This window comes from Bactrocera neohumeralis, chromosome 4, assembly GCF_024586455.1.
Source record: "Bactrocera neohumeralis isolate Rockhampton chromosome 4, APGP_CSIRO_Bneo_wtdbg2-racon-allhic-juicebox.fasta_v2, whole genome shotgun sequence".
Lineage (NCBI taxonomy): Eukaryota > Metazoa > Arthropoda > Insecta > Diptera > Tephritidae > Bactrocera > Bactrocera neohumeralis.
Window position 1 is genome coordinate 7,651,648 of NC_065921.1, and position 13,579 is coordinate 7,665,226.

The 13,579-nt window shown below is 36.4% G+C and overlaps 1 protein-coding gene across 1 annotated transcript in view; it reads right to left on the bottom strand.

Moving 5' to 3' along the window:
• Positions 1 to 343: 343 nt before the first annotated feature.
• Positions 344 to 13,579, bottom strand: part of LOC126756896 (2-hydroxyacylsphingosine 1-beta-galactosyltransferase) — a 37,632-nt gene continuing 24,396 nt past the window's right edge. Inside the window, exons 2-7 of the mRNA XM_050470390.1 lie at positions 7,948 to 8,098; positions 7,161 to 7,344; positions 3,901 to 4,197; positions 3,169 to 3,833; positions 2,984 to 3,106; positions 344 to 1,778 (exon numbers count right to left, since the gene is read on the bottom strand). Of these exons, the coding sequence (XP_050326347.1) occupies positions 1,628 to 1,778; positions 2,984 to 3,106; positions 3,169 to 3,833; positions 3,901 to 4,197; positions 7,161 to 7,344; positions 7,948 to 8,090 (1,563 nt within the window). The 5' untranslated portion in view covers positions 8,091 to 8,098 and the 3' untranslated portion in view covers positions 344 to 1,627. The remainder of the gene's footprint in view (positions 1,779 to 2,983; positions 3,107 to 3,168; positions 3,834 to 3,900; positions 4,198 to 7,160; positions 7,345 to 7,947; positions 8,099 to 13,579) is intronic.

A 13,579-nucleotide genomic window follows, 5' to 3' on the forward strand; every position in this document is an offset into this window, starting at 1 on the left:
GTGACGTCCTGAACGAGTGATGAAAATTTGACAGTTCGTTTCGTTTGTGACGTAGCGGCTCGCAATCTTATACTCCAGCGTTCCTCCGTCAAACTTATACTCAGCAAATCACAAAATGCTAAATTTAAATTTCAGAATATGAATATAAATGTTTATTAATAATACCACAGCTCTTAAAACTAATGCAAACATTATTCATTAGAGGAGAAAAACATTTTATTATTTTGTTAAATATTTTATTTTAACCTATACAACTATGCTTATTTATAGTAACAGCTAACAAAATATCGATAATTTATTGATATTGATTATTAAACATATACAATTTTTAACAACAGCGAATTTATATACTATACATTTCCAAACAAAAATTAAATCAGAAAAAAACACATTTACAAAAATCAAAGGAATTTCACAAACATTTTTAAATTTAATTTGACTTTGGTTTTGTTGTATTAAATAATTTACGCAAAACTTTTTAAAGAACACATTAATATGGTACAGTGGCGTAGCTACAACTTCGGGCGCCCGGGGCCAAGGATGTTCTGCCGCCCCCTTTATCTACCTACCTACAAGTTTTATGAGGTGGTTCGGACAAAAGTGAATTTTTACAAAATATCTTCGATATTTAGTATATAAAATTTAGGAACTAGAAGCCACGCAAATTCTGAAGTTACAAAACTCACAATACGGTTTTTGAGGAAATTGATAGTAAATTTAGAAGACATCTTATTAAAAGCCATAGAAAAAACCCATTTTCGCCCAATATCTTGTACACTTTTGACACAATTTGCAGGAATTTTTGCCCGAATTGGAGTTTTTAAATACCATTTTTGAAAATTTGGAGAAATAAAAGTATTTGTTACATTCAAAGCATAGGGTAACTGTGAGAGTGACACGTCGCTAGATAAAGCTAGAAAAGTGCATTTTTAAGTTCTATCACTATTTTTAAGAAAGATATAAGCCAAAAGATATAAGACAAATTCAAAGACTGAAGAGTATTCGAGTAAAAATTAATATTTTTCATTGTTATTCAGATGATTACATTGTGAGTGTACAACTCTTTATCTTTTAAAATAATTTTTGTAAAAACATTTGATGAAGTATTTTTCTGAATATTAAAAAACTGCGAAGATAGTTTTGCCGCCCCCAAGACGTTGCGCCCGGGGCGACGGTCCCCTTCGAAACCCCCCTAGCTACGCCACTGATATGGTAGAACATGCAAACGAATTTACAGTAACACAAATAAAGCCGCAGAATATGAATTTAAAAATAATTAATTTTTTCGGCAGCTTTTATTCATTATATTATATATATGTATGTATATATATGTATAGATATTTGAGAGTTGTCACACGCTTTTGTACACATAATAATTAAATATATATTAAATAGGTTTATGTAGTCACAATATTTACAATAACTTTTTCTACACAAAAGAAAAAGTCGAAAATATTTGCACACACACACACTGTAAAAAATGAAAATGAGACTATGCGCTCTGCCAAGAACAGACTGCAACTGAAGGGATAGAGAGAGAGTGAGAGGAAGTATGGCGGCAGTATTGTGCACATACTTAGACACACTTCCGTAATTGAATATCACTGAGCTAATTATTGATGATAAATTAGTTGAGCTTTTTGACTTTGTGATGAGCATGGCGTATGCTATGTTGCATGACTTCGGGGCGGGAGAATAAACGTTTCAGCAGATAGTAGATTAGATAGATAGCGCCCACGTAGAGAGCGACTACATCGATAAGGTAGTATTGGATCCAACTGTAAAGAAAAAATATTATTTTAGTGAGAGCTATAGAACTACTACTTGAAAAGGTTAAAAAAATCTGTTAATAGGCATCTTACTCGAACAGCTTATAGCCGATCAGATATACTTGTAGTACCTAGAACTCCTATTCAATTGATCATAAAGACCCTCATAAATCGACAAAGCTTTTTCTTGAGGCGGCTAATTTCACTTTCGCTTGCAATAGACAATAGATGAAAGTGCCTGGTTGCTCCACCTTCTTTCGTAAAACTTTAATAGTTTGCGTCCGACTGGATTTTTATCCTTACCGCATAAATTCTTAATGAGTAGTGTTCAGCAAGAACTTCTACGATTGCGGAAAGATGTTTCAATCTAGGCCAGAAGGATCGCGCAATCGCACAGAGGGTCGTCGCCAAGCGAATTTTATAGGTCCAGTGCTAGAACGCAAGATGACAACGGAGATCCAACTCGTTCCTATTCTGATATGAATGGGATAAGGAAGAGGAATACTCTGAGCTTAAGTCTAAGCTTGGAGAGCTCCTTATAGTAGGCTGCCAAAACAAACTTCAAGCTAGGACTCATCCAATGCATCGGAATTTGAGCGGAGATTTTGTCACCCATTCGGGTGTAGAATGTCATTAAGTACAATTGTTGGGAAAATCCGCAGTGCACCGCAGATGCCGATGAGAGCCGATCGATTGAACACGTTCAAGCTTCTTAGCGAGAGTGGCCTTTTCGCGCGCCTTCCACCAAACAAATACCACATAGAACTTTATTAGTTTGGCAATGGCTTCGTAGAGCCGAAACACCACATTTTGGTGAGAGTCTCCGTTTTAGCTCTTCCTTACCAGTATAAACAACCAATACCTTATTTAATCTCTCCTCATTATTTGGAATCCATGAAAGCATTCCATCAAGAATGACCTTCAGGTATTTCATCTTATCATCAGGTTGAAAGCGTGATCTCTGCCTAGGTAGTAAGACATTTATTATTGATACTAGAGTTTTTGAACCTTCAACGTTCTAAAATTTTCTCATTACCGAATTGAAATTGAAAACTATGATTCTTCTTCTAAAGACCCCTCTTTTCGTACTATTGAATAACCCTGTTTAAAATTTATAAGGAACTCTGAATTGGAATAACCTTCAAAACATAATTCCAAACATATTTCTCATCCTAATCACTCAATGAAATATTCATTCCTGTTGCTGAGCTTACCTCATATTTCTTGCCGGCGATTGCAAGTGGTAAGCTCCTTTGTGACGCAAAACATATTCCGTCCAATATATGGATGTTTCCAAGGGAGTACTACGCTGATCTGTCAGCAATCTTTGGCGGGATCTGCAACGTTTACAAAACCAAGTTAGTATTATTAGTAGCAAAACTAAATATCTATACATTACCTCGCCGCATTTCTATACTGCGGATCATGTATGACCTTCATTAAGCTCTTGTAAAGCTGACTAACAGTTAGAGTCTCCAACTGTAATTTGATCGCATAGCCATCCACCTCCGCCTTGGCAGAGTTCACATCGTGATCGCAGAAGACTGGCATTGTCACAACTGGCACACCATGGTATACCGTCTCGAACATGCTCAACAAACCGCCATGCGTAACGAAGGCGCGCAGTTTGTGATGCCCCAAAATATCCTGCTGTGGCAACCAACGACTCAGGCGCACATTAGCCGTGAGATCATGCATTTCCGAAGCATCACCCTCATACTTCCAAAGCACATGATATGGCAGACGTGCGAACGTTTTCACCAACAAACGACGCAGCGACTCCGGCATGTTGGCGGCCTTCACTGAAGAACCCATCGAGACATAAATGAAACCCGATTCGCCCGCGGAAGCAATAAACTCTTCGAGATCTTTAGGCAGCGGCTTAGCGGGCTTGCAGTGTATGCAGGCGATTTCGGCAACGTTCGGATTGAGTGCACGCGGATATGATACGACAGCGTGGCCATTCTGCAGTATGAAGCTGACATTTTTCGAGATATCATAGGGATGCGGAATATTTGTGTCGATGCGTTCGCGCATCACGCGATAAACGAACGCCATGACTAGCTGTTAGTGAGAAGCGTTGGTTACCTTTTATTACTCAATAAGATAGTAACTACATTATATACTTTACCTTGTGCATAACATCCTGAAAGACTTGTATGCCGGTGTTCATCGCCCGCTGGAAGATATTCATCGTGTCCGTAAAGCTTGAATAGAAATTCGGCGTTATCGCATATGAACCGGGATTACCGGACTTTGCCAGACTGCCGGTATAGAAGCCCACCGTATTCATATACATGAACGGTATTTTGTATTGATAGACCATGCCGAGTGCACACTCGGGAAAGGCGCCATCCAGAATGGCTAAGTCAAAGCTGCGATTCATGAGCTCCTTAGTTTCGGCATCCTCCAGCATTGCATCGCAGGACTGAGTGAGGGAAATAATGGCAGAAAATGTACTATGTAAATATTTAAAAATTTTGAGTAATTATTTTTGGTATATATAGGTATAAGTATAAACTGATATTTCATGTATTGCTAGTATAATTATTTATGAATTTCCATTAGCAAAGTTTCTCAAAAACAAATGTGAGTTAGTTCATATTGAAACGTCGACACACGTAATGTTGGGCAAATGCTTAGGCTTATGTATAGTTTGGTACGTGTGCACCTTGAAACGCAAATGCAACAATAACAACAAACACAATAAACTGCGACTTATGCTGTTACATTTGCAAGCATAAACAGTGTGAGCGTTTTGTAATTTAACACGCGACTCTGTTGTAGCCGTTCTCCGGGTCGTGATACGAGTATTCAGCAGCCTAGTTTATGTTTCTATACATGCTTTTCATATGAAATATAAATTTTAAGCAGTTTTAAGCTGTTCTTCGGGAGCTTCTTTAATTTCCATTTTATTTTTAGACACACAACTGTGCGTATTTTTATATGTTTATTAAAATATAGTAATTACAGGCGTATTTATGTCGATGATAAGTTGAAAATAAATTGAACTTCATAAACAAAAGTTATCATTATCTATTAATAGCTGTAATTTCCGTAAATAATGACTTTATATTATGTGCTTCCACTACCAAGTGCTGACATACCCTTCATTAAATGAGGCAACAATTTAAAACCGCAGACATAAGTGACTACGTAGAGCAACCCTTGTATAAAAGCTATAGACACCTCAGTGAGGCCTTAGGTTACGAGCGAAAGAGTGGAAAGCAGTAAGTAGTAACTTGCCCATATTCGATGTAAATGGTCGTTGATATTGAAGCAAGTAGTTCGCTACATAAATGCTCGGAATTATAAATAAAGCGCTCGCGTTGCGAAGTGAGGCTCTAAGCTTGGTTCCTCAAAATCTTAATTAAGGTCGCCAAAATTGTATATACAAGTATATAACGGTTGGGAAGTTCTTCCACATACCACTTTTAGCCCATTCTTTTACCCTTCTGACTGCCATTTGTTCCAGCCGATACACAACATACCTTCTGGAATATATACATATGATGGAATCCACAAATGCTTTGAATAATACTTTTATAACGGATGATCCAAGTAGAGGTACTTTTTTCAACGGCCTTTTTTTTTGACAAATTACGCAAGAGTCATGTCAAGCTGTCATGTTATTTTTGGCATTTAATCATGGAAAGACTTAGGCCTGAACAACGTTCCTCTTAATTCGAAAGCGTATAAAATACAGATTGTGCAAAAACTGAAGCCGCTGTTTGGCCTTTCCAAACAACATCGCTTCGCACTGTGGGTTCTTGAAAAGTTCCAAGAAGATCCGACGTTTTCGAGCCAAATTTTGTTCAGCGATGAAGACCATTTCTGGCTCAATGTACACAAGCAAAACTGCCGCATTTGAGACGAAGAGCTGCCATTTCATCCAGAAGAAAACGAGGGTTTGGTTATACCATGATAACCGACTATTTGATGCCTGAAATGGAAGCTCGTGATCTCGGCGATATTTGCTTTCAAAAAGACGACGCCACTTTCACACATCGCAACAGTCAATGGTTTTATTGAGAGAACACTTCGATGAGCAGCTAATTTTACGTTTTTGGGCCGGTCGATTGGCCACCAAGATCGTATGATACACCGTTAGATTTTTTCCTGTAGGGATATGTAAAGTCTAAAGTCTATGCGAACAATGCCGCTTCGATTCAGGTCTTGGTGCAAAACATCACGCGTATCATTCGCCAGTTACCAGTCGAAGTGCTCGAACGAGGTATCGAAAATTGGACTCAACGGATGGACCATCTGAGACATAGCCACTGCCAGCGTTTGAAAGAGATAATCTTCAAAAAATAAATGCCAAAGAATGTTCTTTCGAAGGATAATAAACATTTCCCATTAAGTTTCACTATTTTTTCTTTAAAAAGTAGGGAACCATTTCCATTTCGATATACATTATATAAATAATTCATGCACTGACCGAGATATTCGACAAAAGGTTTGTCAGAAAAATGAAAATCATTAGAAATATGTAGTATATGAGATCTATACTACCTGTATTAACACGAGACAACCAATTTTGGACAAACAGGTATAATATTGTGAGAAAAAGAATATCTCTGAATTTCAAGCATATATCTCACACATTTACCGATATTTTCGGTAAAAGATCAACTCTGGGCTCCAAATATTCGGTACCTAGGGCCTTTTACACTTTTTGTAGAATTTGAAAAATTTTAATCATAAAGTGGAATACTATTATGAGATTACTCGTGATTTATATACCCGAAAATTAAAAAATCAAATGAAATTTAAAATTGTTTTACATGAAAGTAGGCGTGGTTGTAGTCCGATATCGCTCATTTTCGAGCAGTGAAATAAAAAATTTTTAAAACAGTCGAGCAGGTCAGATATGTGATTTTACCATAAAGTGGGGGCGCCACGCCCTTCGTCAAATTTTTACACCGGCTCCTTTAAAGCCCTCTCATACCATCTCGGTGGTAAAATTTAATGTCTCTGGCGTTTTTGTTATTGATTTATGGCGCTTTAACTGATATTTCATTTCCATTTTTTTTTATTTTCACACTGTTGGTAATAGTTTCTATAAGAATTGGCCTGAGCGGATTAGGCTATTGTAGCTGTAGTGGTCTGTATAACTGTTAGAAGAACAAATATATTATACTCTGTAGCAACATGTTGCAAGAGTATAAAAATTGTCAGTCCGCATACACATTTACTTCTCATTGGAGTTGACCAACAACAAAGAAAAATATATTACGCCTCCCGTTTGTTTAAAATGTAGATTTCTATAGAGTATAAAAATTTTCTGCTTCTTGCTTAACCATACTGCTCATTCATATGAAGCTTCTAAGGTAATGAATGGCACTACGAACTATATTAAGTAATTATATGTGTTGTTCAAAAACTCACTTGAAACGCATATCGAAATGCGTCCCACATCGATAAAGGCATTTCACCAGACATACGTGAGCCCAATAAATCCCAGTTCGTATAATTTTGTATGTACTCAACCAAGCCAGCTGGTGTAATCTCGTGTAAACCGTTAATGTGAAAATCCGATGGAAAACCATTAAGAAATGTTATGTTGTGACCTCTGAAAGTTAGAAGAAGAAGAAAAATAAATCAGTTATAAATAGTATTTCAATAAAAAAGTGATGAGACTAGATAAAATTCAAGTCAGGTGCTGGGAAAAGCTCATAAAAATCTTAAATACGTGCCTGACTGCATCACTTGTGTGAGACTAACCGAACTTGTGGGTAATAAAATTTTTGTGGAAGGAAACAGTTGACTTGAAATCAAAATGAAGATAATACTACTTAACACGTGATGAATTGAAACAGTTTCCCTAAATTGTTCAGAGTTTCTCGCTATGAGAATTTAAAGATATAAAAATATAATGATAGATCGCTTATTAAATTTACTGGAAGATAATATGAAGAAGATGTAGAAAAAGATTTGGGTTTTTCTTTTACAGTACGAAAGCTTCCAAAAAGCTCTTTAATTAAAATACTCATGATTTAAGTTTAATCTTGCAAAGTAAGTAGTGAAGCATCTCAATTTGTTGGTGAAAGATTATAAAAACGTGAGAACCAAGCAATTTAAACATATAATAAATTCTTTTTTTTACTTAAAAAATTCGATTTGTTATTTTAATAAAATCTGTATCATTGCTTCCATAAACTTTTAACACACTCACCTGTGTATCAGTCCTTTCGCCAGCTCCCAAAAGGGTATTTTATGTGACTTGGTGCCGCCCATTGTGACCATTAGTATGTCGGCAGCCATGATGTTGGTGGCAAAAAATAGCAACGCCACGCCATACCACACTCGACACGCCATGTTGAAATCTAGCATTTTCGATAACAAATTAAATATATTTCAAAACTTAGTATTTTTGGAAAAATCGTGCTACTTTTCTTTAAACTAAAATAAAATATTTTTTAAAAATGTCCGAATTATTCAAAGCGCCAACTATGCAGAGCTCAGCACCTGCACCGCCCTTTATAGAGATTGTTGAGCGATTTAGATATTAATCTAGCGGTTAATGGTGGCAATATAGATTTAATTGTTGCATGGCAAATCGTTTGTAATTACACTCTTCAAAAGCATTTAAATTTTTGGCTACATTTCTGCCATACATATGTACACTGCTGCTGAAAAAACTAACAGCGCTGCGCCAGTAATATGCAATATTTGGCTTTGAGCCATTCAAACGTCAGTGTGCTGTCTCTGGGTACGCGTCCGCACTTTGATAATGATTACAGTAATCGTAAGTACATTTCCGAAAGGCAAATTTTATTGAACACTCAACCGAGCTGCTAGTGACGCAAGCAACATTTCAATGTGTCGCTTGTCGAAGCTTGTTAGTACATACGTTTCAATGGATCGCGCCAAATGCGGCAAATGGCAATAAAAGGTGATAGGTATATACATTGTGTTGTTTGTGGTTTCTATAAATTGAAGTAGAGTTGGATTGTGATCAATTTTATCTATCTCACTACGATATATTTGTATGGGTCTGGTAGTAAACGAAGGCAAGACGAAATATCTCCTGTCATCAAACAAACAATCGTCGCTTTTGCGATTTAGCTCCTACGTCCCTGATGACAGTCAAAACTTCGAAGTTGTAGATAATATCGTCTATCTTGGAAACAGTATGAACACCACCAACAACAGTGTCAGCCTGGAAATACAACGCAGAATAACTGGTGCTACTTCGGACTGAGCAGGCAATTGAGAAGGAAAGTCCTCCGTTCTGCTATTTGATGCAAAGGTATAGACAATGACAACATCTGATGAGTCGACGTTACGAGTTTTCGAGGGAAAGGTTCTGCGAAAAATTTATGGTCCACGGCGAATATCGCAGTCGATGGAACGATGAGCTGTAGGAGATATACGACGACATTGACATAGTTCAGCGAATTAAGAGACATCCGAAGGAATGGAAACACTAAAAATCTGAGAATATGAGAATATTCGACGCAGTACCCGCCGGGAGAAGTAGAGAAAGAGGAAGACTTTCACTCCATTAAGAAGACCAGGTGGAGAAGGACCTGTCTACACTTAGAATTGCCAATTGGCGCCAAACAGCGAAAAGAACCACCACGTAAGCATTGTCTACGCCAATAAAGAAGAAGATTTAACAAATTACTAAGGTGCATGAAATTAATGCTATTTAGATAATTTTATTATTCCCCAAATTTTCTCACTGTAAAATGTCTTCTTCTTCAAAAGACCAAAGAGCTACTGCGACTTTATTATAAGCTTACTTTGACATAATTTTCTCTTTTTCATTAATGTGTATTTTTTTTAATTATAAATATATGCATTTTAATTCAAATAATAATATATTATACTATTAACTGTATGTAAACACTGCTATTCCTGTGTAAAGTTACTCATACGCCCTAACGCACTGAAGCGTTTAAAACACCCTACTGCAAATTGGGAGAAAATTAAAATATAAATATTTGCAATGTGATTAGTAGTTTGTGTAATTTAGTGAAAAGTTTAGAAAATTGTATTTTTGATTTATTAATGTTGTTTTTAGTTTCGCTTTTGAGCGAAGTATGGAAAATCACCGCAAAAAATTTGTAGAAAACATGAAAAATCACCTCGAAATTACGAATAAACATTAATAAAATCACACAAAATTCATAAAAAATTAATATAACTGTGAAAATATGAAAATCTGTGTAAAAAGAATTTTCATGAAAAATCAAATAATATATTACTTTGAAATAAACTAAAATATTCAGCAGTATTTAGAGCTTTTCAATAAATATGCAGCATGTTTGAAACTAGTATTTGAAATAAATATCAAGCTTATTGCATAACAGTAAAACTACAATTTGTGCGAAATGTACAAACTCAATAAGAGGATAAATACACTCGTCCATTAACAATTCACACAGTTTGGAAGCTTTTACTAACAACGCGCTAAACTGAAAAAACGCCAGAGTATTTGCGCATGTGTGTGCGTTTAATCGACCATGACCATATTGAAGCATTAGTTGTAGTTTTAATTCTGCAATAGTTGTTTACGTTGTGTTTTTCATGATTTATCCAACGAAAGCGAAACTGGCTCGAGGCGTTTTCAATTCGACCATTCTAGTTCAAACGCTGTTGTAATTACATGAATTTATCACTTTTTTCAGTTTACCATACATATGTGTATCTGTATTATGTAATCATACGTACTCATATGTGCGCTAGTGTATATAGTATTTCTTTGCACGCTAGTTAGTAGCCTTATCACACAGATGTCATTGTCCGTGCCGCGTCGCTGCTGGTTCATGGCTGTTCGAAACGGTTTTGCAAATGCAACTCGGCTGCGCTGAATGCATTTTAATTTCCAATGCAACGAAAATAGTTTGATTTTCTAGAGATTGAAAATCTCATGCGTGTAAAAATACACTAATATATATACTCAGACATAAATATTGTACATACACTTAAGCTTGACCGCACGGGTCGCAGCTTAATTGCACATATCACTTTTTTAGAATAAATAAAGTTTATAATTTTTTTAATAACCAACCAATTATCATTTACAAAATTAATTGACCACAAATATTTAGGTTCATTTACCAATAAATATGGCGAAAACATAAGCATACTATTTTTTCGATTTCTCTTTATATTTTATTATTCTATTAGACTTACTAAGTGAGTAATTAAATATTTTTATAATTAAATAAGTTTATTTAAATATTTTGGTAATAAAATAACAAAGAATAAATATTTCAGTTTTAGTTGTTGATTTTTCAATTATATTAAATGCTGTATCCAACTGTTTCAAGCCGTCTAAACATATTGGTGAGTTTTTGTGCGAATTTGCGACTCAGAAACTAACTAAAATGAGAGGAAATATTTTTCTGAAATAATTATTACAAAAAAAAATTAGTAGGCACTTATTTTCAATTTTGTTCACTGTTTAACCATTCCGAAGAATGGCTGGTAAATAATATTTTAGTATTTTATAAAGGAGAAACAAGAAAAAATGTTAACTTCAGCTGCACCAAAGCTAGAATCTTCTTCTTTATTGACGTACATAGATACCTTTTACGCCGTTATGGACGAGTTATATAGCTAAGAATACCCTTTCACAAATAAAGACTAATTAGACTTAGTGTTGATCGGTCGGTTTGTATGGCAGCTATATGATACACAGTGATCCGATCTGGAAAATAAGTTCGGTGATGACGCTTTTGCTGCCAATTCATACCGAATTTCGTTTTAATAACTTGTCAAACAATTGTTTGTGTACAAAAATTTTATTTTGATCATTCAGGCTTTTTGGCAGCTGTTTGCTAGTATAGTTTTCCGATATCGACAGCTTCTAGAGAGACAAAGATAACTCAAAATCTGAGAGACCAGTTCATGTAAATATAGACTAGCTAAATCGACTTATTCTAACTTTTATTCTTAGAATTAAGTGGACAAGACAGCGGCAAGTAATCTCGTTAACGGAACGAACTGGCGTTCGCACGACAATCAAGTCTACCGAACCGGAACTGACCCGGACATTCATCTGGTCAAAAACTGTTCTTCAGAAATGTTTTCTACCTCTATCACGAAACGAATTGTCATAATAACGATAGCCTTACTCAAACTTGTTTTCTGCTGCAATTTCACTATTGAAATTCGTACGAAGTTATCAATCGTCTCTGGCTTGTTTACATAGACCATAGACTTGACGTAGATCCACGGGAAATAGCCTAACGGTGTCAAGTTGCACGACCAAGGCGGCCAATTGACTGGGGCATTTCGTGAGATAACACGTTCACCAAACTTGGTTTTCAATAAAACGATTGTGACATTCGCTGTGTGGCTTGTGGCGCCGTCTTGTTGGAACCACATAAAATATCTGGTTAACATTGAACGGGAGCGATTCCCATTCACTGTAACGTGCCGGTCTTGACCATCACGGAAGAAGTACGGCCCATTGACCCCGCCGGCCCATAAACCGCACCAAACCGTAATTTTTTCGGGATGCAATGGTGACTCATGGAGTACGTGTGGATTGCTGCCTGACCAATAACGCATATTTTACTTATCGACGAAGCTGGAAATGAGCCTCATCGCTGAAGATGATTTTTCGACGAAAATCCGAATAATTTTCAAGTTGTTACTCAGACCAATTCACGAACATACGACGATTATGGTGGTCAAGTGGCTTCAGTTCTTGCGTCAATTTGACCTTGTAAGTATGTACGCTAAGACCTTTTCGCAAAATTCGCCATAACGACGGCACAGAGATGCCCTACGTTTGTGACCAACGTGGGAGGAAGTGATTTGGGTCTTCCTCAATTGATGCGCTAGCGGCAGCAATATTCTCAATACTAGGGGCACTTCTGTGTCTCATTGGCACGGGAACATTTTGTACCGTGCCCGTGGATTCAAATTTTTCCACTAGACGCTCAATTGTTGATCTGACAGAACGATTAAGACGACCACAAATTGGTAGTAGCGCTCTTAAAGTTGAGGCCACTGACTTCGATTTTCGAATTTTTATAATTTCGACTCGTTGTTGGATCGTATATCTTTCCATGATTAAATGGCAAGCCTTATTGAAGAGAAATGTCAAAAGAACGGGAAAAATATGACCTCGCTTGCTGTTTCTATTAGCCTACTTTTGTAGAGTCCCTATTGAGAAACCCGTTAATTTAAGTTCTGAAAATTGTAATGTATAAATACATACATACATACATCTGAAATCATAACTATTTCCAGCAAGCACTATTTCTGCTGGAAAAGCGTTTCTTAACCCAAAAAAACAGCAGAAACTAGCAGAGAAGAGCAAAAGTGGAGAGCGTAAAAAGCTGAGAGTGCAGCTAGTTTCTGTTAGAGGAATTTCTACTATAATTTTGATAATTCCGTGCTGCTTTTTCATTATTTCGCTCGTTATAAGAGTAACTGTCAAACTTCTTCTTCCTGATAGCTAGCAGCTACTAGCAGTTAAGATAGAAAGCGCATAGTGCAAATACTATCCATTTTCAATCCTCCACAAATGCACATACATATATATTCCTTTTAGAATTTGAGCAAAATTCACAAAAAACCACACTGCTGCACCAGCAAATCAATCATAATTTGATTAACCGAAAACCCAACTCTGTGTTCATTTCATAATTTTCGTATTTTTGCAACCGCAATTAATGACAAAAAACCAGTCGCTTGTGAAGCAAAATTATTATTATTACGTTCGTCTGTAAATGCCGCGGTAAGTATTTCTGCATGTGTATGTGTGGTCATTAGAGACTGCTTCGCCATGGCGCGTGCGTTGACGTGCCTGCACACCAGCGATTACATCGAAGCGTCGCAGC